This window comes from Passer domesticus, chromosome 16, assembly GCF_036417665.1.
Source record: "Passer domesticus isolate bPasDom1 chromosome 16, bPasDom1.hap1, whole genome shotgun sequence".
NCBI lineage: Eukaryota > Metazoa > Chordata > Aves > Passeriformes > Passeridae > Passer > Passer domesticus.
The window spans coordinates 9,217,569-9,243,896 of NC_087489.1; the positions used below are offsets into that span (position 1 = coordinate 9,217,569).

The following is a 26,328-nucleotide window of genomic DNA, read 5'->3' on the forward strand; positions in this document are numbered from 1 at the left end:
GAGCACATCACGAGGACAGTCCATGCTCCAAGGAGCTCCCGCTCCGAGGACTCTCGGTGGAAAGAGGTCACGGGAAGGAGAATAACAATAGACCATTTATATACAATTTATATGCAAGACAAATTGATTCATGATAGGCAGCCCCATAGCAGCAGGTCTCTAGGAGGGGCTGAGGCAGGGGAGAGGCCCTGGTGCCTCTGCAGTGAACCTGCAGCAGGGAGCTGAGCTGGACTGGGGTCCTCATGCCTTTGTGTGCCACCCTGAGTCGTGGGTCCCATGAGGGAGTTATTGCCCAAGTTTGCTCTCTCCTGGAAAGTGCTGCCACACCATGACAGCCTGCAAGAACATGGTGCTGGATGAGGTTGACAGCTTGGTGTTTTACTTAAAAAGAGGGAAAAAAATTGAATGTAAAAAAGGATAGAAAAAATAAAACTGGAGTCTGAGAGATTCAAATCAGAGGCAGACTTGCTGAGGGAGAGCAAAAGGGCTGTCACTGCCTCCTCGTCCCCAGGAAGCCTTTAGGAACAAGGTACAGCTGTGCCCCCATTGTGTCTGGTCCCCTCTCAACAGTCACCTTGTCAAGGAAAAGAGAAGTAATTGCTGTTTGTTGTTTCATCCTCAGGCCTATGTGCTTTGTGAAGCAACTGGAGATCCCTCAGTATGGAAGCTACAGGCCCAACATGGTCCCAGCAACCCCTCGGGCCAACTTGGCCAAGGAGCTGGAGAAGTACTCCAAGGTCACCTTCGATTATGCAAGTTTTGATGCTCAGGTTTTTGGCAAACGCATGCTTGCCCCAAAGATTCAGACTAGCGAAACCTCACCTAAAGCCTTTAAATGTAAGTTGGGAGCAGGGATGGACTCGGTTTTTGCATTTTCTGCTTTTCTCAGCATGTTGCAAGGCTCTTGTGATTGTGGTTTGGGGTGATGGGAGACTCTTGGGGCTGAGCTGCTGGACCCTCCTGGGATGGTGAGGGTGAGGTGGGTCCCAAGGTGGGTGCCTTTGATAGTGAGGGGAGTCCATGGCTGCTGGGAAAGCTTGCTTTGGAAGAAAGTCTCTTTGGCTTTGGGAAGAACTGTGGTGGGAACATTAATCTGAATGATGTCTCGAAGTAGGATAAGTTACACAGTTGTCCTCAGTTGGTCCCCATTGCTTTGCAGCTCATATCTATTGATCTGGCTTTCCTCATCTAGCTAAATGGATTACAGTTTTCTTCTCTTCCATCTTATATACGACCCACTCCCCCCATTTGTCTTCCCTGCCGTGCTCTGCTCTCCAGCTTTACCTATCGATCACCCACCTCTATCTTCCAGTTCTTTCCTCTCGTAGCCACCCACCTCTGCTCTGTTCTGAGGGCTTTGCACTGGTTATAACTCTGGGTGAAAATGAAAGGGCTGAATAAACCCTGAATGGCCGGGATGCCAAAGGCAAGAGGGACATGCATGGGGACACAGCCCTTGCAAATGTGTTATTTGACACCAACTGTGCACCTCAAGACATTTCTTTGAGGGGCAAAAGAAAATATCTAGGAGCCCAGTTTGTAGAAGTCAGCAGCCTCAAGAGGGCTTTCTGTTTGGCTAATCCCACTTCCACAATCCTCTTTAATCCTGATGCAGCTGCTCTCTAAAAAGTGCTCGTACTTGAAAGCATCCCGGTTGTTGCACTACAATGGGAGCGCTCTTTATTACAGTACTAAATCTGTACAGGATCAGACAATGAAATTGGATGGAGGCCAGAGAGCACAACTGCCACTGTCATCCTGGGTTAGGGCTGATGGAAAAGTAATTTGTTTCCCAGTACAAGTGATTCTCTCGCTGAATAGATTGTGTTATTTGCAATATTAGCAAAGAATTTTCAGGGTAATTGTACTGACAAAAATAATTCCAGCAGACCCACTAGGATAATCCTTTCTATTTTTTCTCATCACTTATTTCACTAATTTGCTGATTGCGAGTCTATTAGTGCTAGAAATACTTATGAAATGGAAAAGCATCGCTGAGCCTACGGTGTGAAATTGAAATTGGCATCTCCCGATCCTGGATATTGTCAGGTTGGGTTGGCAAATACTCGCACCCCGCCTCGAAGACATGGATTAAACCGGACAGGAAAACAAGCAGCCAGACACAAGAATAACCATGTGGGCAAACCTCCAATGAGTTAATCAAAGCGACAGGATGAATATGATTGCCAATCATAGCAGGGAAATCTGCTCCTTTCACTGAGAACTTATTTTAAAGAGATCTTCATCCAGAGGGATTTATATTCCCCCGCATGCGTGTGCGTAACTCCCATTAATGTCAATATGCATTATATACACACGCAACGAGGAAGAAAGCAGGGCTGGGGAAGATTAGTATTTTATAGTGTCTTATATTACGAGTTTGTAATGGGAATAATGAAATCACTTTGCTCCGTGGCTGCATCAGCTGAGGCTGGCTTTGTTTTGCCACGGTCAGGCCAAAGCCTTATCAGTCTTCCCTGGGTGAGCCTCCCACTAAAGTGGGGATGGTTTCCCCCAGCAAGAGCATGGTGGAATGAATTAAGAATTTGAAGATTTTGATAATTGATTCAGAATACAATCCTCTGACTGTTCTAAATCAGATGATCTCCTGTTTGCACCCACTGAAACTACTAAGGGCCCACAAACGGGATCAGCTTCAAGTTTTATTAATAGGGAAATATTAGTTGCTATTAGGGAAAGTTTTATTGTGTGTCCACCCTGAGAAATATTTTAATTTCACAGATTATGAAGAGAAATTGCATCTCCAAGCTGGTTTGCTGCTGCTGTGACAAACAGGAGCAAAGCAGCAGCGTGGCCATGTGCAGCTGTGCAATAAATTCTGTTACTCTGGCATATTTAAATGATATGTCAGCTGTCAGAAAATCCATATTTCACCAGTATCATTCTTGGAAGCTCATATTTTATGACCATGTGTTTTCTATTAATGTAATTTTATAAATTTAAAATTTTCAAACATGGTACTAGAAATCTCCCTGCTAGGCAGCCCTGCAGATAAGTTATGAACAGACAGAGAACAATAAAAAATGAGTCAGGAAGCTTCTCTAAGCTTTCTGCTTTAACTGCTTCCACCGAGGAGCAGCTCTAATGAAGAAAAGCACTTGTGTTTTGGGTATTAATGGCAGAGTCAGTTAATGAATTAACCTTTCACACCAAGCACAAGCTGCAGCCAGCACTGCTCCTGTTGCACGTCCCAGGCAACAAACCAGCCCCTGGATTGGGAATAACCCCAGGAACTGTGCATACATTAACCGCGTCACACTGACTTAACCTCTCCCTGCTTCTCATGCCGCTTATACATTAGCCTTGTGTTGTTCCTTCTCTTTTTATTCCAGCCAAACCTTTTCCAAAGGCCTCTTCCCCCAGCCACAGCCCCTCCAGCAGTTACGTGAAGAGCACTTCATCTTCCTCCACAGGCTTCGACTACTCCCACGACGCTGAGGCTGCGCACATGGCGGCCACCGCCATCCTCAACCTCTCCACCCGCTGCTGGGAGATGCCCGAGAATCTCAGCACCAAGCAGCAAGAGGCCCCTGGCAAGGTGGGGGAATGTGGCCAAGAGCCACTGCCCAGGGGCCAGACTTGAGATTCGGGATGGGAGAGACACCTTGGTTTACCCTTCCTTTCATTTTGTTTTTTTAAATACAGAGGCAATGCAGGCACTCATTCAAAATCATCCTTTTGGGTCCCCACTTTGTGTTTGGAGGAGGGAATTGTGGCTTTTTGAGTGATGTGGAGGTGCCTCATGGTTCAAATTACCTGTATGAGATGAGCATCAGTCCCAAGACAAGTCTTGGGCTGAGACTGGATATTAGGAAATATTTATGATTTATGATGGTCAAGCTCTGGAAGTGGCTGTCCAAGGCAGTGGTGGAGTCACCATCCCTGGAGGGATTTAAAGGACATGTGGATGTGGCACTTGGGGACATGGTTCAGTGGTGAGCTTGGCAGTGCTGCGTGAATATTTGGACTTGATGGTCTCAGAGGGCTTTTCCAATCCAAACAATTCTGTAATTCCATGATTATTCAGAGCTGGTTTCAGTTGCTCCCTGATCTGTATCTGATGCCATTTGAAGTTCCCCCAATTGTGCCCAGTCTGATCTCCAGCTGTTTTTCAGAGGAACACAGGTTTTCCCAAAGTCCCACAGAGTGCTCCCAACCTTCGGCAAATGTTTTGGATGCCATGAGGCATCCTAAATGGCACTGGATGCCTGCATTCAATCAACTGAGTCAAAATGCCAAGGCTTGGTTGGATGGGCCTTGGAGCAACCTGGGATAGTGGCAGGTGTTCCTGTTCATGGCAGGGAGGTTGGAATGAGTTGAGCTTTAAGGTCCTTTCCAACCCAAACCATTCTAGTAGAGGGGTGCCTTTGCATGACATGTTCCTGAAATATTTAGGAAAGAGCAACCCTTTTTATGCAGCTCCTCCTACCTGACTGTGGAGAGGATGGGACATGAATACCTGCCCACTGCACTGCAAAAGACAAATAGGGGCAAGATCCCCATGGGGACTTTGTGGCAGCTGCTAACATTGGTTGTGTTTCCAACCTTTCAGTCCATGGACATTGAGGTGGATGAAAATGGGACTCTGGACTTGAGTATGAACAAACACCGCAAGCGGGAGAGCACCTTCCCCAGCAGCAGCAGCTGCAGCAGTAGTCCCAGCATGAAGTCCCCAGATGTGTCCCAGCGCCAAAACAGCACCAGTGCCACGAGCAGTACCATGACCTCCCCCCAGTCCAGCCAGACCTCCCGCCAGGACGAATGGGATGGGCCCATTGACTACACCAAACCAAACCGCCAGCGGGAAGAGGAGCCAGAGGAGGTGAGCGGTGCCTCTCGGTGCTTGAATAACAGCTCAGGGGACTCTGAATGCCATGTTTGCCTGCACAGCTGTCCTGCTTTCCCCAGAATCCCCAGTTTGTCTGTTGAGATAAGGAAAGAAATATTCCTGGCTTTGTCAGTGCAATCAGATATCAACCAGGCAGGAAGCAAGTGCTCTTGGATCTGTTGGGATGCCCTTGCAAAGGAAGAACCCACCATTTTACTTGTCCTGGGTCTGCAGTGTTTTCTTCATTGTAAATCCTGTCAGGTCCCTTGCAGCAGAGCTGCTTCTGGTGATGTTTTTCAGGATGATTTATATCTGCCATTAGCAGCTACAGCCCTGCATGGCACTGACATTAATCCTGCAGGTGGGGAATCCAGCCATGACTCCCAGCTGGGCTGGGGGTTCTGGCTCTGAGAGCATCACCTGCCTCTCCACCCATGGGGAGGCTGCTGAGGAAGAGTGTGAGAGGGTTGCACTGATCTTCATTCCTTCAAGATCTTGGGAAATCCACATGTAAATCCTTTTACAGATGTGATTTACACAATTCTCCTAAAAACCCAGGAAATTACAGATATCTGGGCTGGGTGCTGTGAGGTGCTTGCAGGGGGGTCAGCAGTGCTGGCAATGCTGCACTAACCCTTAGCTGCCATGAACTTGGGATTCTTTCCCATGACAGCTCAGCAGCAATGGCCACACCACAACTCTGCCCCTTTCCTTGCAGTCAGAGCCTGCTGCTCACTCTTTTGCCTCCTCGGAAGCTGATGAGCAGGAAGTGTCAGAGGAGAATTTTGAAGAGAGAAAATACCCAGGTGAAGTTACTTTAACCAACTTCAAGCTGAAATTCCTCTCCAAGGACATCAAGAAAGAGCTGCTCACGTAAGTCCTGCCTTCTTGTGTCTTCCCCCAAACTCTATTAATATCTACCTAGCCAGGATGGTTGGAAAGAAAATTAGTAAATACGTTTTAAAAATAGGAACTGTAGCTCCCTGTGCTACTGTGATTGATCTTATCCTCCTATAACTGCTGATCAATAAGGCAAAATATGTTCCTACATTACTTTGCAGTGATGAAGGGAACCTGAGAGCTTTGTGCTCTGGATTCATGGACAGGGTTGTGGGAAACTCCTTTCAGGGCCAGCTTTTCCTGGTATTTTCCTGCAAGAGTGTTTCCGGCATGGTGATGACACCTACCCAATGTCCTAATCTGCTGTTTTGGGACAATGGATGATGTTGTGGAGCCAAGAGCACCCAAGGGAACTCAGCACTTTCTTGAAGAGGGTGTTGAACACAAGATGTCTCATTGAGAAGACAGGATTTGTTGGCTTAGAGCAATGGGTCCCAGCACTGTGATACTTCAGGAACACAAAATGTGACCTGAGGCTGCAGCAAGTTTGCTGTTGTGTTGCATTTTGCATTGGAGAGAGACCTTGACCAGCTCACATCTGTCTGTCCATCGTGGGGGTGGAAGCACAGACCCAGACCTGCCCTATTGGACGGAGTACGGCTCTGCATCCACACCAATTCCCACAGGAATGGTTCATGTTTAAGGGTTTGAGCCAAACATGGCAGCTTGGACCTGGCTCTGGTCTAACAGCATGTCAGGATCAGCCTGGAGGTTGTGACAGGGAGATTTCCCCTCCCAGGCATCCCAGCTGTTCCTGGCTTCTCTCCTGTGCATCTGACCCTCCCACACATCACACAGGGAGTTGGTGGGCACTGTTTTGCTCATCTCATCCAACCCACTCGTTATCTGCAGGCAGGAGGCTGAGGGAGCAGCCAGGCAGGGAGGAGATCTGTGGGGGCAGAGCAGCAGCAGCATCTTCCCTAAATGAGCAAAGCTCAGATCAGCTGCCCTACACAAAGCTCTAAAGGGTTTTTTAAAACCCACCAGTGATGTGAACAGCAATTTCTGAGCTAGAGCCCTGAAGTCCTCCTGTGCTTTAATTTTATTGTGATGGCAGAGAAATTTCCTAAATGGAAACAGCCCTGGAATAAATAAATGGTGTCATGGGCAGCCCTGAGCCTTCCCTCTCCATTTAATATCCTTGTTCCTTTCTGGCCCAGGGGCTGCAATGAATTAGCCGTAGTTAACTCAGGAGCAGACTCGCCTGCTGTGTCTGATGCTCTGTGTCTGGATGCAGTTCTTGTGCCACTTCCAGGCAGATTCCCCTCACCTGTATGTGCCCACCACTCCCAGAGGTTACAGTCACTCCCTTTCAGCAGCAAACAGTGTTTGCAAGCTTTTCTTTGCAGCTGCAAGGGCTGGGAGAAAAAAAAAATCAGAAAGCTGAAATCTGAAGCACCTTATCTGAAATCTGAACACAATGAGTCCTGCAGCCAGAGTATGGCAGGAATGATCCAACCTGGCAGCAGCAGCCAGGGGTGGCCACGTCTGTCAGGCTGTGCCACCCACCAGGCTGTGTCAGTCCCCCCTGCCACCAAGCCCTCCTATAGCTAAAGGTTTCAAACACTTTCTTTGCCTTTGCCACAATTTTTTCTCAAATTTTTTTTTTTCAAATTGTGTTTTTAAGATCCTTATGATCTTTTAGAAGTAAAAAGGGAAGAAGAGGAGCTGAAAGGGGAACAGCTGGTTTATATCCACACAAACATAAAAACACACACCAATATCTGATGGACGGGGCTGGTGTCAGGGGTCTGGCAGCAGGGCTGGACTGAGACACCCCAGACAGACCCTGAGGGGGCTCTGCTGGCTCTGCCCACCCGTGGGTTTTGGGGAATCCATTCCTTTCCCACACTTATGCTCCTTGTTGTTGTTGTTGCGCAGTTGCCCAACCCCAGGCTGTGATGGCAGTGGACACATAACGGGGAACTATGCCTCTCACCGCAGGTGGGTCGACGTTTTCTATGTGGTTTGAACTTTAAAAACAATTTTTTTTCTTTTGGTATAGTTTGTGACCATGTGGATAGTTTGGTTCTGTTTCCTCCCCCCTCCTGTTGCCCCTCTCCCTCCCCATGCCCCAGCCCTTTTTCTTTTTCCTTTTTCTTTTCCTTTTTTTTTTTTTTTTTTTTGCTTATCCAGATATTCCATCTCTTCTCTTTCAGCCTTTCTGGTTGTCCTCTTGCTGACAAGAGCCTCAGAAACCTCATGGCTGCCCACTCTGCTGACCTCAAGTATGTTTGCGCTCAACTTGGAACTCCTTTTTTTTCTTTATTTCCACCCTTTTTTTCTCTCTTCTCCCTTCCTGCCCCCACACTTCTTGCTCTGCTTTTGCTTTTCCATCCCCTCCCTTCTCCTTTCAAAGAGCTGATCAAAACCTGTCTGTGAGGAGCTCTGGTGGAGTCCAGCTTCCAGCTGCTGCATTGAAGAGGCCATGGATGGAGGAAGGATAATTTTGGGGAGGGGGCTGATGGCAATGATTGGAAATAACCTGGATGCTGGCAGGTTTCCTCTGGGCATTGTAGACTTGTTATTTTCTTTTTCACTTGGCATCTTTTCCCAAGCTCTTGTTGCCGAGTTTGGGCCATAACCCTTTGCATTTAACATTTTTGTCCATCTCAAATAATCCAAAGCCTGGATTTATTTTTGGGTAGAGACTCAGCTGGGAGCTCACCGCCAGCACACAGCAAAGCCAACTCTTTTGGAGAACCTGGGGTGCTATTTTTATTCTACTTTTTAGGGGCTGTTTGGGATGTAGTGAGAGAAGTTCCTCTTCATTTCCATGATTTGTGAGGGAATGAAAGAAGGAGTGAGCAAATGCTTGGTGAAGCCAAATCCTGAGCCAGTGGTTGAGGGCTCACAGAAACCCAAACTTCCATTCCCATTGCTGTTTCTGAAGGGAGGGACCTGGTTTTGACATTTTCATTCCGGTATCTTCCTCTGAATCCCATATTCAGCTTTGCTGTCTTCTCCAAACTCCACTTTCTCAGTAGGAGCTTATTTTTCACAGGTGGGTTTTCCAAACGCTCTCTTAGGTTGCCTCACCTAAAGGAAGGTTAAATTGTATTTAGTTGGGAACACTGGGGACACCCCAACCCTCTCCACCCAATCTTCATCTCTGGTGTAAAATCCACTGAGAACTTTTTTTCCTCATCTCTTTCATGGGCCCAGCCTATCCTTGCAGGCTGAGTCTCTGAGTTCCCAGCCTTGCTGAATCCAGTTTTTGGACCATTTAGACACTGAGGAGCCTCCACTGAGAGTAAAGCCTCATGAAGGGCTTTACGTTGCACAGGGTCAGCATGAAAAAACCCCAAAGTGCTGTGCCCTGTGTGCAATCAGGGGTTTCTGGAGCCCCACTGGTCACTGAGGCCATTGGAAAAGTCCCAAATCCCTCTGTGGTGGCTCCTGGACTTCTCTGTGCCCCACCACCAGTGTGGGGCTGGTGCCAGGAAAAGTGTCATTTAACCACCTGCTCCTTATCACAGAGGTGGACAAAGTGGCAGGATTAGCTGATATTAATAGAATTTGCTGGTGGATGGCAAGGCCTGCTGTGATTAGTGCTAAGTACCCTTAATCACACACTACAGACCATCCACATTCTGAAAGGACCTCTTCAAAGAGCTCTGCTGATCTGGTGTTTCTCCAACAGTTTGGAAGAACAGCCAAGTGATCAGACAATTAGTGTTAAAGATATTAAAAGCTCTCAGGAGCAGTGGCCATTCCCAGTAAGGGCCAGACAAAAAGCAAACATGCTCATCCCTGAGACTGAGCATCGTGTCCAGCCTTGCTATGTTCCCCTCTGGCATCCAATGTCATTGCTTTTTATCAAAATACTGTGTGAAAAAGGAGACTTCTGTCCTAAAAAAGGCTTGTCAATATTATTTCCTCAAATACCACTTTTTTTTTTTTTTTTCCGATGTCCTGGTGAGGATGGGAGCAGAGGAACGAGGAAGGGATTTTGAGATATTATAGATTGCATAGTCATGTCTTTTCAGAACTCCAGATAAGACCATGTCAGTGTTTCTATTATAAATTCTATTTCAGGGGTTAATATCCCTGATATAAAAAAAAAATAGCTCCAGGCTGGAACATGCAATAAAAGGTCTCTGTTGGTATGATTTGTCTCCAGATAATTAAAAATAAAAATCAAATTACTTCTCTCTCCTCTTTAAAAATCCTGAAAGGAAGAAAGAGTTTGGTGTTAGTGTTTTCATAATTTCCTCCCACCCTGAAGCTAGAACAACAGAGAAATAGTTTTGCTTTCTACTGTTAACAGTGTACAGCTGGGAAATATCCCAGTCATCTCGCAACCCTGCAATTTCTAAACGAGTTGAAGAATTTGCACCCTCACTGAGGTCCTGCTGGATGTGTCCTGCCCTTACTGCACCAGACCCATGTGCAGTTATGTTTTCCTGGCTCTGAGCCTCCCTGTTACCTCTCTAGGACCAGACCATGTCCCTGCTCTGTCACCCAAGGTGAGGTGCCAATTTTTTTTGCCAACTGAGATTATTCAGTGACCTGCAAACACCAAAGTCTCCCTCAGAGCTGCTGCAAAGAGGAGAATTTTGGTATTCTCTGAACAAAAAGAGAAGACTTTTTTAAAAGCTGTTTTCCAAGCTGCCAAACTGAAGTCACCTGTAGGAACCATTGCTCCACTGGCTCTCAGGGGGCAGAGCAGCAGTGCAGAATCACAGAATAGTTTGAGTTGGAAGGGACCTTAAAGGCCAAACTCCCAGCAGTGAGCAGGGACGTCTTCACCTACATCAGGCTGCTCAGAGCCCTGTCCAGCTTTAGGGAAAGCATCCTGCCTTTCCCAAGGGCTCTGGGCTCAGGGGCTGCCCGTGCATCACCATCACTTCACTGCCATGTCCTGCAGACACCCACCCCTGCCCTGCTGCAGGTACCAACCAGCCACCCAAACCAGGCACCAGGGGCTTTAAAAACAGGGCTGGAGACAGTGGGGACACCAAAAACCCTTCCCCCGAGGAGAAAAGTTGCTCTGTGAGCTCCTGGACATGCCCTGAGCTTTGCTCAGGGGGAGCAGTGAGCATCTCCCCCTGGTCCTGCGGCAGCTCCGTGGATTTCCCCCGCACACCCCCTCCCCCGGCCTTAATCACTCCACTCAAAAAGCCCCGGCTAATTGGCAGGCTGGCGTGCACATCCTCTGCAAGCACTCCTCGCCTCTCTTCCTTGTCCCCATGACAACTTTTATGTCGGCCGCGTCGCCTACAGCACCGGGAGCAGATCTCTGAGCTGTGCTCCTTCCCATCCCTCCCCGTTAACGGTGTGCTGCTGACTCGGGCCATCCTCTGCGTGCACTGGGTGGGCTCACAGCCCCCACCAGCCTTGGCTCGGGTTTGGGGGATCACAGCAGCGACCTCCAGCCTTTGCTGCAGAGCTCTGGATGCTCACCTGTGTGGTACTTTCTGGGGTCCCCAAGACGAAGGAGGAATGATTGATTCTGACTCCATGTTCTTAAAAGGCTAATTTATTATATTATGATATTATATTAAAGAATTATATACTAAAACTATACTAAAAAATAGAACAAGGATAGACAGGCTTAACAAGAATGATAATGAAAACTTGTGACTCTCCAGAGTCCCAACACAGCGGGGCTGTGATTGGTCATTAAGTAAAAACAATTAGCATGAAACCAATGAAACAAACACCTACCTCATTCCAAAGCAGCAAAACAGGAGAAGCAAATCAGATAATCATTATTTACATTTTTCGCTGAGGCCTCTCAGCTTCCCAGGTAGAAGAATCCTGGGCAAAGAGATTTTTCAGAAAATATGATGGTGACACACCTGGAAACTCACGGCCACGGAGGCACCTTCAAAGGTCACTCTGTAAGGCAGCAGCTGAGGACTCGGGGGCAGAGTCTGCACCAAAAGGCACAGTCTGTGCTAACCCGGTGGTCCCCAGCCCCAGGCCCCTCACAGGCTGTCCCTGCTGACTCCCTGTGCCCTGTCCATGGTGCTGTGGAAGGGCTAACCTATCCTTTTTCCTCCTGTTTCTCCATCATTTGCCATCAGGAGCATTGGCCAGGTTTTTTGCACTCTGTGGACCCTCCTGCCATGGGCTGCCCAAGAGATTATGCTCCCCAAGTCACCCAGACCTGAGCCATCTGTTGTTGGTGGCTGTGGTGGCCCTGCTGTCCAGGGCTGCCAGCTGTTTTTCTGGTGGCCCTGCTGTCCAGGGCTGCCAGCTGTTTTTCTGGTTTCTGGTCTCTGCTTGGGTCCATCCTGCTGGCCCTGGACAGCCCTTGCTGTCTCCTTGTGCCTTCCTAAAGATGACAAACATTGTCCTGGAGGGGCATTTTAACTCATTATCAGCTCCTGAGCTGTCCCCTCCACGAGGGTGGGGACACAGGCTGGGACCTGTGTCCTCTCAAGGGAGAGCAGCTCCTCACTGTGCTCCCAACACCCCAGGATGTTCCTCTCCAATGTCACACCATGCAGAGATGCACTGACTTCAGCACCACGGATATTACACACCAAATCTTGTCCTTACAGAGGGGGAAGGGGCAGGAAGGAAAAACCTGCTCCTGTGCTGGCAGTGCCCAGATTTCTCTTTGAGAAGAGCTGTCACAGAGTGTTGATCCCCTGCTCACATCCCCAGGCTAATCCGAGCCTCCCTTGCCTCTGCAGGTGCCCTACTCCTGGTTGTGATGGCTCTGGTCACATAACAGGAAATTATGCATCACACAGAAGGTAAGATCTTCCTTAAATTATTTTCTCTCTAGTCTCTTTCTGTGTTGCTTTCTTTTTTTTTTTTTCTTTTTTTTTTTCCCTGCAGTGGGCAGAGTTGTAAAGTTCTGAATAAAACATTAATGTTACTGACAACTGAAGCCTATTTTCATCTCTTTAATCTGACTTCTTTTTTTTTTTCTGATGTTTTCAGAATCTGATTAGAAGCTCCTTTCAACAGAATAAAAGACAAAGGGTCAGATTTTAGCTGATGCAATGTTCCTGTTAATATTGCTACCTATTTATGACTTCTATTATCACTTTAGAACATTAATAGCACAGATCTGAGCCTTCTGTTTCAACAATTCCATTAAACATTGCAGGCTGTTAGCAGATATCTTCTTATCTAGACACCATTAATTACTGTCCATCTCCCTCAATTTTTTACTATTTTTTTTCCTTCTGACTTCTCCTCGTGATGTGAAGCTGCAAAACGAGAGAGATCAAAAACACTGTGCCAAATTCAAGGGAAAGATGACTGAAGCGGGGGAATAGCAAATGCAGAGATTCTGCCAGTGAGACAGGCCTTTCTTCTCTTTTTAACCACAGTCTGTCAGGCTGCCCTCGTGCCAAGAAAAGTGGGATCAAGATCACCCCAACAAAGGATGATAAAGAAGACCCAGAGCTGATGAAGTAAGTATGGAAATAACTCCTGAGCAGAGCTTGTCACTCCATCCACTTCACCTCACACAGATTTATGTGGGGGATCACTCAGCACCCACCCCACATCCCCCCTCGCTCGTGCTGCTTTGAGCCCCTCTGCCAAAGCTCTTTGCTGTGTTTTGGTGCTGCAGTTTTGATATTTGATGGAAAAATTGGGTGGTGGGGAGGTAATGCTGTCGTTTTCTTGCAGATGTGAAAGGTAGGTTGGTAGGGCACAAACAGTTTCTCTGGTAGCTGTACTTTATATAAATTCCTGGAAAACCACAGCAGTGTTGTAAATGAGGGTAAAACCCCACAGTCAAGTCAAACATTGCAGGTTTTTGGGAAGCAATGGGCAGACAAGGGCTGATGGAGTAGAAACTACCCAGCGCTGAGTTGGGTCAGGATCTGATAACCCTGAATAAACTGTGTTTTGTGGAGTCTTTGCCAGGGCAGAATATTTGAAGTGAACTGGAAAAAAACCTCTCTCTGCTGCCTCAGGCTGAAGTTTTCAAAACATCCCAGGGGGTTTATTCCTGTGGGGAATAGAGATTTGAAATTGCTTAGTCCACCTCAGGAGTTTTCATGAGCTGTGAAATCCATTTGTCCTGACTTTTAGCAAGTCAGAACATCACAGGCTCAGCATGTGGGGTCTGGGATCTCTATCTCCTTACACAGCTACAGGACATGAAAGGCAGCACTGACTCCAGGACCTTTTTTTTTTTTTTTTTTTTTGGTTACCTCAGAGCATCTCCAGCCTTTCTGAAGCCTGTACACTTACCCAACAAGTACAGGTGGAAAGGGGTAAAAAGAAATATGGAAAAAATGATCAACCATTTCTGAGGGTTTCTGGTTGCCCAGGAGTGCTATTGTGTCTGTCCAAACCCCTTTGGCTCAGCAGAATTTCTCCAAATGGATCTTTTTTAGAAATATTTCACTCCCAGAGCAGGTCTTGCCCTCAGAGAGGAGCAGAGGGTGGATATCCCCATGTGCCCAGGTTTTGGCCTGGAGCAGAGGCTGAGCCAAAGCAGGACCCAGTGGGGGTGGAAGAACCCAGTGGGGGCCGTGGGAAGCTGGGATGTGCCTGCTGGGGGGGAAGGACCTTTCAGAAAAAGATGGTATTTGAGCCATCTGCTCTGTTCTTCCTCCTCAGTCTACAGGAAGGAAAGCCTCTCAGTTAAATGAGCCGTGTGATAATTAGCAGGAGTTTGCAGAGTTTATTAAAAATTAAGCAACCTACTCGAGAATCTGCAGGAAAAAACCCTCTTTTGGCTCAAATACACTGAATTGCTGGTGGTGTTGCAAAACTGTGTCATTAACCAGTGACACAGGGAAGGAAAGGGCAGGCAGCAAATTGGTGATGTGCAAATGTTGGCTGTACCTTTGCTCTCACCAGGGTTGGAGGCCCCAGTTGGGAGGTCACCCCTCTCCATGGTTTCCACAGGGACATGTGGTCTGTGGGGCTTGGGAGGCTGTGGTTTTTCTCATTTGTGCCTTCCCCATTCAGGGCAGGACAGAGCAGTTTCCCCAGTGTGGTTTCTCTGCACAGAAATCACTCCTCAGTGCAAGGAGAAAGGAGTTTTTGTGTGGAGCACATGGCGGGGGCTGGCAGGACACCCACAGCAGAGTGAGGGTCCCCACCAGCATCCTCACCAGGGGCTGGGTTTCTCCTAGTCCACCCTAAAGATCCAAACACTGGGAAGATAAAGTTTCAAGAAATCATTTAATTGTTTGGGTTGGAAGGGGTGTTAATTTTCACCTCATTCCAACCCTCTGCCATGGGGTGGGACACCTTCCTCTAGACCAGATTTCTCAAAGACACATCCAGTCTGGCCTTGGACACTTCCAGGGGTGGGGCATCCATAGATTCTCTAGGTCCCAGGCTCCAAATGGGGCTGGATTTCCTTACTCCTAGAAAGTTGGTGCCATCCACCTCCACAGACAAGTCTTGGTGGAACCATGGGCATGGGTGCAGGAAATGTGAAATGTGAGGGTCTCTGCAGCTGCAGGAGAAGGAGGCATTCCCTAACATCCCATTAACCAGGGACACAGGGCCCAGACAGCAACCCTCCTCTTCCAGTACACCCAGGAGGAGCAGAAGCTCCTCTGAGATGTGCAAAACAACGTGGCACAACAATCCCTGGCTGGTGCCTCCCCCCAGCCTGTGGCAGTGTTTGTCCCACCACCCACGGCAAGGTGTGCCTGCTGTGGGTTTATGTTAAGGAGCTTTGGCTCTAAATCCTTCCTCTGTCTGCACTGAACTCCACTTGGAACCCGGCCGAGTTCTGCACATCGTCACCGAGGAGAAAGTCATTTAGTCCCTGTTGTTTGTGCTGTTCATCCTTCAAGTAATTTGCTGCAGATGTGATTGAACAGATCACCTCAACCTTCAGCCCAGCCCATCCAGCAGAAGCATCCACAGGTGTCTAATTGATCAAACGCTACTGGTGCTCCCATTAAATAATAATAATATTTTAAAAAATAATTTAAAATATGTCCAAGACAGCTGTTTTGCACAATAAGGCTCTGGTTTATTTTTTAACAATGAAAATGTAATAAAAGTTAAATTAACGGTGTAAAATATGTAATGGCTGGGCTGTAAAGGCTGCATACGAAATGCTGGGGTTTGTCTCTTTCTCTCTTGCTCTTCCCCCCTCTCCCCCTTCTCCTTTTCCTCCTGAGGATTCAGTAATTTGCTCGTGATCATATAAAAGCAATGATGTTATGAATTTACTGAGGATCCTGCTGGCAGGGATATTATAAGTGAATTGTGCTGCATTTGCAGCTGATTAAAATCGAGATCAGCATTTTTCAAATTATCTTGGGAAAAGGCTGGGTGTAGGCCCCCCCTTTTGCTGTCATCTCCCTTTTGTGTGGAATGTAAACAATCAGGGCAATAATTTCTGCGGTGAAACGCAGCTTGTGATTTTCAGGAGCAGCTCCGCGAATGCTTTTGCTGGAGAGCCTCAAAGTCCCTAATTGCTTCCAAACTAAGGACACGGGGGCTATTTTTGTCATTTCTTACCTCCTTCCACCTCCTCTATTTTTGAGTAACCTCCCTTGAGTAATAAACTTTTAACTGTATTTATAATTGACAAGCATTTTTAAAACAAATGCAAACCACAGCAGAAACCCTGATAGATACACTGGGCTTGTAGGATGGCAGGAATTAGGGAAAATGCCATTAGGTGAGGAGGGAGGAAAGAGGTGCCTTTTAGAGAGCCACTCGTGTGCTTGGCAGTAGCACAAGTTGTGTTGGTGCTTCCAAAGGCTCCTCACAGCTCCTGTGTGTTTTAAGTGAAAATAAAGAGGCAGAAGTCTGGCAAGGGCAAGACTCATGTGCTGCCTTGATGATAATTCCCACTTTATCCCCTTGAGAGCGTGGGCTGATCTCCCCAGAGAGGCAGGATGTGAACCAGGAGGAGGAGGAGGCCATGCTGTGGCTGCAGGGTGAGGGGTGGTTCAGTGATTTGTCCTGTTTGACGGGGTGCAGGCTCAGAAACCCCTCGGACGCCCTCCTGGCAGGAACAGGGCAGCAGCTCTTTGTGCACAGCCTGAACAGCTCCTGGCTCAGGGACTGGCTCCTGGGGAGGGCTGTGTGATAAGAGATGAGCCTGGGTTCATCAGCAGTGACACAGGGCAGAGCCAGCAGTACCTGTGTGATGGCTCAGTGTGAGTGTCAGCCTTGGGGTACATCAGGATTCCCCATCAGGCAGCCCAACCTGCAATTTTTGTCCCCAGTGAGGCACCAAAGACCTGGTTTCTGACAGCACTGGGACCTACTTTTGCTGCATGCGACATGACCTCCACATTCTTCCCTCCTGCAGAATTCTCCTTGATTCCCTTTGTCTCTTTTCAAGGAGCAGTCATAGCTTTTAATTTCCCATCTGCTATTTTCATCAACCAAGCATTTCCCCTATAAACTCCAGACGAGACCCAAATACAAATACTCCCTTCCCAGGCTTCCTCATTCCTGCTCATCAACAATTCCCTTCCTTTCTTTATTCCTTCCTTCCGTCCCTTCCCCTTGGTGTAACTTTGGCTGGTTCCCCGTGCCCAGGTGTCCCGTTCCGGGCTGTGTTGGGCTGGGACACATCAGTGGCAAGTACGCGTCTCACCGGAGCGCCTCGGGGTGCCCGCTGGCAGCCCGCAGGCAGAAGGAAGGATCCCTCAACGGCTCCTCCTTCTCCTGGAAGTCCTTGAAGAACGAAGGCCCAACCTGCCCCACCCCAGGCTGTGACGGTTCTGGCCATGCCAACGGGAGCTTCCTCACTCACAGAAGGTAAATCCTGGGGTTTACGTCAGTGTGAGTGTGATGATTTTGTTGTGGATAAATCTACCTGCCTCAAGATGCAGTTTGAGCAGCGTTCAGCTCCTCATGCCAGGCTCAAGAGGATCAAGAAAGGGTGATTTTGATGCTGAGTTCATTCAGGTTGAAGTTTACTGAAGGTAGAAAATGTGTGGTTGTTTTAATATTCACAGAATCAGAATGGTTGAGGTTGGAAGGGACCTTAAAGATCATCTCATTCTGCCCCCCCTGCCATGGCAGGGACACCTTCCACTATTCCAGGTTGCTCCAAGCTCTGTCCAGCCTGGCACTGGATACTTCTAGCAATCTTCCACTGCTTCTCTGGGCAGCTCTGGTCTCACCACACTCACAGGGAAGAATTTCTTCCTAACCTCAAATCTAAATCTATTTGCATGCTGGAACAGAATTTGAGCACCACAAATAGGAGCTTGGTGCCCAAGACAACCAGACTCAACTCACCCTCCTCACCTAGCACACCTCCTCTTTTAGGAAGCAATGTGTTTTTAATCATTGCTTGAAGAAAATCACTCTCACTTTATAAATGGGGTGTTTTGCGGCATTATTCATAAAGCAATTTCCTCTGTACCATAAAAAGCTTTTAGAAGAACTGTCTCGCAGCTTGAATTCCACCAAATGGCACATGTTCTTATGTTGGGAACATAAGCACCTATAAATACTGAGAGTTTATGAAACCCATTTTTACTTGTTTTTCAGTTTGTCAGGGTGTCCAAGAGCTACTTTTGCTGGGAAGAAAGGAAAACTCTCAGGGGATGAAATTCTCAACACAAAGTTCAAGACCAGCGATGGTAAGATTTTTCACTCCTTTGCCTTGCAGGTGTGTCATGGTGTTGAGCCCATAGATCTTTTTCTTTTTAGACTGGGAGGTTTAAGCTGAAATCTGGGCACAGATTTCAAGGACATCATGTACTTTGAAGACCCATTCCTTGTGTTTTCTGGGTGTTTGTGCTGGCATGGTACCAGTCTCACTCCTCGAGTCACACATTTTAAGGGAGTAACAATAAAGAAGGCAAAAGAAGTAATGCTGAAATTCAGATTTTTTTTTTCATATATTCACTGGCATTTTTACAAATCCCTTACAGTCATTTAGCGATTTTCACCTATTCAGGGCTTTTAATACTGAGATATTTCTGGATCTGGAATTTTGTTAGCGATGGCACTTTGCATTTCCAGTGCTATCACTGAGCTTTCTGTGGTATTTGACAAGGTTCAAGCATTGGACTTGATAGTTTAGAACCTATAAATACCTGCACTCCTCTAGAAATATTGCTTTATTTTATGGACCTCGTAATTTCTCATCATGATATGCATTAGTTTTTTAAATGGCATCATTCCAAACTCAGGATGGGAGAGAGTGACCTGACTGTTCAGGACAATCAACCTTGCTGTGTGTGGGGATGTGTTGGACCCCAGCTGCTCTGCTGTCCTTTGCTTTTGCATTCACATATTGACCCGTTCAAGTATCATTGAACTGTGACAATAAAAATATTAATTATAAGAAAATAGAAAGAAAAAGGCAGGTGAGAGGTACGTCCTGTTTCAAGGTAAGGACGGTGCAGCAGGATGGGCTCAGCAGAAAGCCCAACACTTTTGCTTTTCCCAAGAGCATTTGTTGACTGCCCATGACCTTCCCTCCTGCAGTTCTGGAGAACGATGAGGAGATCAAGCAGCTGAACAAGGAGATCAGTGAGCTGAACGAGTCCAACTCGGAGATGGAAGCGGCCATGGTGAAACTCCAGTCCCAGGTTTGTGTCCTTGGCCATGCATTCAAGCCCAGGGCTGATGGGTGTTGGTGGGTGCCCTGGTGAGGGTTGGTGACCCTGCCGTGCTCCTTGCTCCACAGATCTCCACCATGGAGAAGAACCTGAAGAACATTGAGGAGGAAAACAAAATCATAGAGGAGCAAAACGAGGCCCTGTTCCTGGAGCTCTCAGGGTTGAGCCAGGCTCTCATCCAAAGTCTTGCCAACATCCGCCTTCCGCACATGGTAAGAAACTGTGACAGTGCTCACCCCAAGCTGGCGTCACCAAGGGAGCTGTGCCAAACCCAATTCATGATAAGGCTTTTTCACAATTAAAGAGTGGGAGAATTTCTTTCCATACACCTATGTGTCCTTTGTAAGATCAGTACTTTTCCCTTATCTCTGAAGCTTGCATTGTATCTCCCTTTTGTTGTCATTTTCTGCTGATCTCCCCTTTTTATCTATTGTTCTGTCTCATTACATCTGGGAGCACTATCACAAAATAGGAAACTTTATCAAGGGCACCCAGTGCCTTTTAGGCTAAGACAGCACAAGCAGAGATCAGGAGGGATTGGATTTCAACGTCAGAAAGATCTTAGAGCTCCTATTACAATGCAGGTAGTTTCAATTCAGTTTTGAATAGCTGGCAGCTAAAGAATAGCATTCTTAAAGAGAGTGTATTTTGTTTAATTTAACAAGGTCTAACAGCCCACAGCATGTTACCATAGAGTTACTGAAGAAATGAAAAGACTGCATTAAAATAGTAAAACCACAAAAGGCTATTAATTACCTTCTCTCTATTCCCAGGAATGTAATTACTGTTGTCAAAACCAGGTGTGTGGAGGTGGGGCTCATGTTGTTGAGGAAGCTGTCCTCTTACAACTCATAAAGACCATTGGAATGATCAGAGGAATGAGCTTTTGATTTATTTTTTCTTCCATCCTTTTTTTTCCCTTTCTTTTTTTTTTTTTTTTTTTTTTTTTTTTTTTTTTTTTTTTTGGGAATCCTTTTCATTGGAGTTTTATTTAAATTCAGGCTGGTTGGAGAGAAGCCATCCTCCAGCAGAGCAGTTTTGGATAGTATTCACCCAGCTGCCTAACTGGCAGAAAACCACTCACTGAGAGCTTTTTTGTAAAGTATTTGACACATGAATGTCAAATAAACTGTTCAGCAAATATTTTTTCAAGGTTTAAGGCAACTCCAATTAAATGATACCCATGAGACTTTTATGCTCACTTTAATCCCATTCTTTTTCTTCCTTCTCCCTCTCTTTTTTCCCCCATTAAGCCCAAGTTAGAGGCTTGCAATGCCCCTCAAAAGCAGAAGCTGTACTGCAGCAGAGAGCTGGGCTGGGCAGCTGTGAGCCCAAGGTGACCTGACTTTGCCTTTGGTTCCCTCCGTGATGTTTCAGCAGTCCTGTTGTCCTCCAGCCCTTCATTTCCATGCCTTAATTCAGCCTCCAGCCTGTCAGGCTGCCTGCACACACTTAACCTGATACTGTTAATAGCTCCACAAGGCCAGTGCATAAAATTAAGGACCTGGCTAAGATCTGGTGGGATTAGGGCGATGATGAGATTCCTGTAGTTGCAGCACTGCACGCAAAAAGACTTTGATGTGGAGACCTTTGGCTGTCTGTACATACAGAGAATCATGGAATGGTTTGGGACTTTAAAACTCACAGTGTTCAAGCCCTCTGCCATGGTAAGGACACCTTCCCTTAGACCAGGTTTCTCCAAGCCTGGCCTTGAGCACTTTTAGGAATCCACAACTTCTCTGGGCACTAAAATACGCAGATGATTTATTGCAAAGACTCTCATCCTCGTCCTTCTCTTTTACTAACGCTTTGATTTGACTTTTTTTTTTGGCTTCAGGATCCAATTAGTGAGCAGAACTTTGATGCCTATGTGAACACGCTGACAGACATGTACACCAACCAGGAGTGCTACCAGAACCCGGAGAACAAGGACCTGCTGGAGAGCATCAAGCAAGCTGTCAAGGGCATCCAGGTGTAGCACCACAGGATGGAGAGCAGCAAGCAAACAGACTGTAAGATGGAACTTCCCCTCCAAGTATTCAGGTTTACAAGTTGGAAAACTTGTTTAATGAATGAAAAAAAAAGAAAAAAAGGACCAAAATGTAACAAAGAGGCCATTTCTGAGACATGGAACTGATCAAACTCAATGTTCTCGTTTACTTAACTTTGGACCTTCTTGACAAAAGTGGGATTTTTTTCCACCTTGACCACGAGGTAGATCAGGATGGATGGTTAAATTCTCCAGTAGGCTGTGGGGCTTGGTAGCAGGTGAAGAGCAGGCATCTTCCATGAGTTGCTTGTTCTTACAGAATAGATCCAAGGGTTAAAACGTTACAAGAACAGGGTCTTGTCTGATCCAAGACTAGTGTATGACTGGCTTAAACCCTCATGTTGTCTATGGTCGTATGTCCAGATCACCTACTCACACATGAGTTATGTTCTATGTTGCTACAAGTGCTGGAGCTGCAAGCTACCTGTAAATCTGAACCTGTGCTGGGCCTCCCAACCCTGAAGTGTTCAGATATCCACTGGGCATGGGAACTCTGAAGTATTATAAAGTAGCTTATTTTTATTTTCTGAAAGAAATCTGAAGAGCAGTTCTGGATCTCCAGTGGAAAGCGCAATGGAAAAAAGGTTCTCAGGGAAGCTTTTGGAGTTTGCAACTACAGTATTCCTTTGTCTGTCTTAAATATGAGAGTAGCTATTATGAATAGGCCAATTCCAGATATTTCAAACAGAAGAATTTCTTTAATGTGTCATGGTCCGGTGTATATGATTTTTTGGAAATCTGTTGATGACATTTCTGGTTCTTTTCATTATTGTGATCATCCCCAGTGGCACAGTATTGCCAGTCCAGAGATCATACATCAATGCCAGAGAACGGTTGAGATTGTGATGAACAAAACAAAACAAATCAAATCAAATCAAAAAGAAGCAAAAAACCAACAAAAAGAGAGATATTAATTGATGGCCAGAAAAGTGCTTATGTACTGTGAACCAGGAGTTGATTCCTTACACGTACCCACAGGGCAATGAGGATGGTTTGGTTTGGTGTTCTGGGATTTGCGCAATATCACAGCGCGGGCACCATTCTGCAACAAAAATAAAATAAAAAAATAAAAAAAAAAGGAAAAAAAGGAAAAAATAAAAGAGGATTCAGGTATTGGGAATTCTTCCAAAGAAGCAGGTGTAAGCAGCTGGGTACACACAGCCCTCTGTGCACTTAGAGAGCAACTCTATGAATGTCTTTGGGGTGCTGCTCTGCAGCACTGCTCCATGGCCAGGGCCAGCTGTCACCCCACGGGGCTGCTCCCCACCTTCGCTCCCACCTGGAGCTCACTTCCCTCCCCAAACACTTCAGAGGGGCAGAACCCCCCAGCGTGGGGGCATCCCATATCCCACATCCTGCATCACTCCCAGCCGTGGGGCAGGCAGAGCTGGGGAGGATCTTGTTGACCCCAACAAAAGGCAAGAGTGTGGTGTTGTTTCAAACCAAATCCTGCAGATATTTAGGCTATAATTCCCGATTTGGGGAAGTCAGTGGAAAGTCCCAGTGGCTACCCTGGCCACGGGATCTGGCCTGGAAGGCCATGAGTGGCTTGATTGGAGTTGTTCCCTGTGTTAAATTCCATAGGGCAGTTGGCCTGGGTGGGCTTGCTCCCATACTTAAGTGTTTGCAGGATCAGACTCCAGAGTTCACTTATTTTAGAACCCATTCCAAGTGCAAAAATTTAAAAAAAAAAGAAAAAAAAAAGGGAAAAAAGGTATAAAATTTGAGGTGTTAAAAACACAATGTTCTTAACATGTAAATAGAGTCCAAATTGATTGTGACTGCAATTCAGTTAGTATTTAAAAGTAGAGAAATTGCACTTACTGGAAGAAAGAGAAGAAAAAGAAAGTAGTTAGTTTAATTATGCTGTAAATTATTTAATTTTGGCAAGATGTATGTAATTTATATTTACAACACCTTATGTTAACTTTTTGCTATTTATTTAACTTTTTTATTTATTAATTTTATACTTATTTTAAACTGGACACTGCACCATAGAAATGAAGATAAAAGAAGCAAAAAAAAGTTAAAAATGAAAACTTTTGACCATAAAAAAATGATATTCCAAAAAAAAGAAAAAAAAGAGAAAACCCCTATCTACAACTCCTACTTGTAATTTTGATGCAACCAAGTTATTTTTTATATATTTTGTTATTTATTCTTTTAATGATGGGAATTTTTTAAAAGATATTTTATAACTGAGACATTTTGATAATTTTTTTGTTTGTTTTTTTGTGGGGGCAGGGGCACTGGGGGGAAGAGAGACTTTTTCAGTTTTTCTTTTTTTTTCATTCATATTGTTTCAGGCACTGATAACAGGAAATGAAAATTCTGTATTTATTATTTATTTAATATTTAAGTCGGGAAAAAAAATGAACTGTGCTCTTGTTGTATATTTATTTTGTTGTTTGTGTGTTGGTTATGTGATGACTGAGTACTTGTTTATGTGAAGGAATACTGTTAATATTTAAATAATAAAGAGTCACATTGAAAGTTATAGCAGGCTACATGTTATTCTGTGAAAACGAATACTGTGATCTACTTTCCTCAGGAAATGTATTTTGCAGACAGAACTTCCTTATGTACTGGCAGGGTTCTTTCATAATAAAACCCAGTTCTGTTTGTGACTTTAGTTCCTATGGTCTTTCTTCAAGCTGTTGCCAACATGTCCCTACTGGGTTTTGTCCTTGTCCTGCACCGTGGCTTGGGGGTGCTCAGCGTGTCCCTGCTCACCTGCAGTTCCAGCCAGGGACTGTGCACCTCCCACCTGGCTCTTCCCACCTCCTAAACTGGGGGATTTCAGTGGAATTTAGGTTTGGTATCTCTGAAGGCTTTGGAGAAGAAGGAGCTGCCACCATCCAGCCAAGCAGGTGCTTAAAATTCTGCTAGTGCTGTGATGGGAATCGTAAATCCCAGGAAGGCTGGAGGCAGGATTCCTCTGGGCAGAGCTTGCCCCCTGCACCCCCAGGAGTGCAGGAGCAGCTCTGCTAAGGAGACAGGCTGGGGGCGCTCAGAGCTGGGAGTGCTCAGCCTGGAGAAGAGAAAAGAGCCTCTTCCAGTGTCTGAAGGATGCCCAAGAGAGATAGGGAGGGACTTGGGGCAAGGGTGTGGAGGGACACGACATGGGGGATTGGATTCACACTGCCTGAGGGAGGGGTTAGATGGGATATTGGGAAGGAATTTTTCCCTGTGAGGATGGTAAGGCCCTGACACAGGGCACCCAGAGAAGCTGTGGCTGCCTCATCCCTGGAAGTGTCCAAGGCCAGGTTATACAGGGCTTGGAGCAGCCTGATCTATGGAAGGTGTCCCTGCCCATGGCAGGGGATTGGAATGAGATGATCCTTAGGGTCCCTTCCAACCCAAACCATTCCAGGATTTCATGATGTTTTGGTTTTGTGCTTCCACAGGAGGTGTGTGAGCAGAGGAGATGTCATCGGAAGCAGTACAGGAGATGCCAGCCCTGGGATGCAACACAGAGATGGACACTTTTCCTTCCTGCATTTCTAAAAAAACCTTCAAAAACTGATTTTTGTCAACAAGATTTGCTCAGTTTCATCAACCCAACAGTGATGTTCACAGATTGCCCTCTTGGAAGAATAGAGCCTTTTCTCTGGTAAGAGTTTATGTTTTGAAGCTGTGGCAATGAAGAGAATTTTTCACTGATCTTTGTGTTGGATAATTTCTGAAGTTTCCAAAATTCAGTTTTGCTCTGCTGTAGCAGAGGTGAAATAATGTAAATCATATTAAGGCCATTTGGAGCTGCATGAATTGGATCAAAAGGGAATTTCAGGCAGGTTCATCACCAAGAAATTCAATTGTCTGATTAACTGAACTGAACTTCTCTGTCTGTCCCTGCACGGAAGCACAAGCACTGCTGGGTTTCAGCAGAAGGAGGTGGCCCTACCACAGGCATGGAAGGGAAGGGGCAAAGTAAAACAGAGCTGAAAAGGCAAGAACTGTAGTCAGAAAAATGTGGAGAAAAGTTTGAGTAGAAGGAAGATTTCCTAAAGCCTTTCCTTGAGCATGTGCACAGCCTTGGGTGTTCACTGGGAGTTTTTTCTGCCTTCATTTACTGTCTGGAAGGTGTCCTGGTGCAGGACAACTGGCAGAAGCTTAGGGCAGGCTTAGGTTCCCTTAGCCAGTGGTCCCTGAGAATAAACACCCCCAACAACTACGGAGATGCAGATGGAGCCCAACTTGCCCAGGAGCCCCAAGAACAAAGTCTCTTTGAGGCTTTGCTGGACTTCACTTGGAGTTGATGGGATTCTGTCCTTTTCTCACAGGAGGAAAAGCAGTCGGACTCATGCTCACCTCACCGGCTGGCACGCTGTTTTCCTGAAGGGCACATAATTGTTTTATGGGGGTTTCGCTCGACTTTGCAACGCTGAGCACTTCCTTGTGCCAATATTTGATTATGATGATCGAGCTAATAGATGTGCTTGCCTGTCCTTCCTTAACGAATTGGCTGAGCTGGATAATAGAGCGCTCAGATTTGTGCTAAATTGCAGCTCGGGGAGCCATCACTGGGAGATGTTATCTTCTCGGAACTGGCGTCCTTTATCACAGGGAAGGGAATTGAATTGGTTTAAGATGGTACACTCTCAGTTTATAGGTGTGCTTAGGAGAGCTCTTAAGCCTCCTCCAACAGGGTGTAGGGTGAGAGCGGAATGTCAGAGCAGAGTGGGCCTTTGGCTTCAAGGATGCCAGGGAAAAGATTCTCGTCAGCATATGGTTGTCTCTAAACACATCGATAAACCATTGACCAACGAGAGTCATTTGGCCTCACTGATGCTGCTGTTAATTGCTAAAAGCTGCTAATGACCCACTCCTCCAGTGGTACCTTCCACTTGTCAGCATCGACCTGATCTCTCCCAGAGAGGGTTCCAGCCATGGCTTTCAGCTGTAAGCAGAAAGGGGGGGAGTGTCTTTCCCAGCCTCGTGCATTTTTCTAATTTTTGTTCCCCTTGCTCCACAGCTTCTCTGAGTAAAGGCTTGAATCACCTCACTCTGCTCCCACAACCAAGGGGTCCTGAAAAACA

At 46.3% G+C, this 26,328-nt stretch overlaps 1 protein-coding gene across 6 annotated transcripts in view; it reads left to right on the top strand.

The window, feature by feature from the left end:
- The window catches only part of MYT1 (myelin transcription factor 1), a 64,248-nt gene extending 40,462 nt beyond the window's left edge, over nt 1–23,786 (top strand). For 5 of the 6 annotated variants that reach the window (XM_064391292.1, XM_064391290.1, XM_064391294.1 and 2 more), the window contains 13 exons: nt 623–837; nt 3,354–3,559; nt 4,574–4,843; nt 5,568–5,722; nt 7,631–7,693; nt 7,909–7,977; nt 12,397–12,459; nt 13,045–13,128; nt 17,198–17,419; nt 18,161–18,252; nt 19,106–19,209; nt 19,308–19,451; nt 21,077–23,786. In XM_064391292.1, the coding sequence (XP_064247362.1) occupies nt 623–837; nt 3,354–3,559; nt 4,574–4,843; nt 5,568–5,722; nt 7,631–7,693; nt 7,909–7,977; nt 12,397–12,459; nt 13,045–13,128; nt 17,198–17,419; nt 18,161–18,252; nt 19,106–19,209; nt 19,308–19,451; nt 21,077–21,217 (1,828 nt within the window). In that variant the 3' untranslated portion in view covers nt 21,218–23,786. The remainder of the gene's footprint in view (nt 1–622; nt 838–3,353; nt 3,560–4,573; nt 4,844–5,567; nt 5,723–7,630; nt 7,694–7,908; nt 7,978–12,396; nt 12,460–13,044; nt 13,129–17,197; nt 17,420–18,160; nt 18,253–19,105; nt 19,210–19,307; nt 19,452–21,076) is intronic. The other variant, XM_064391293.1, reaches the window with a different exon arrangement.
- The last annotated feature ends 2,542 nt before the right edge of the window (nt 23,787–26,328 follow it).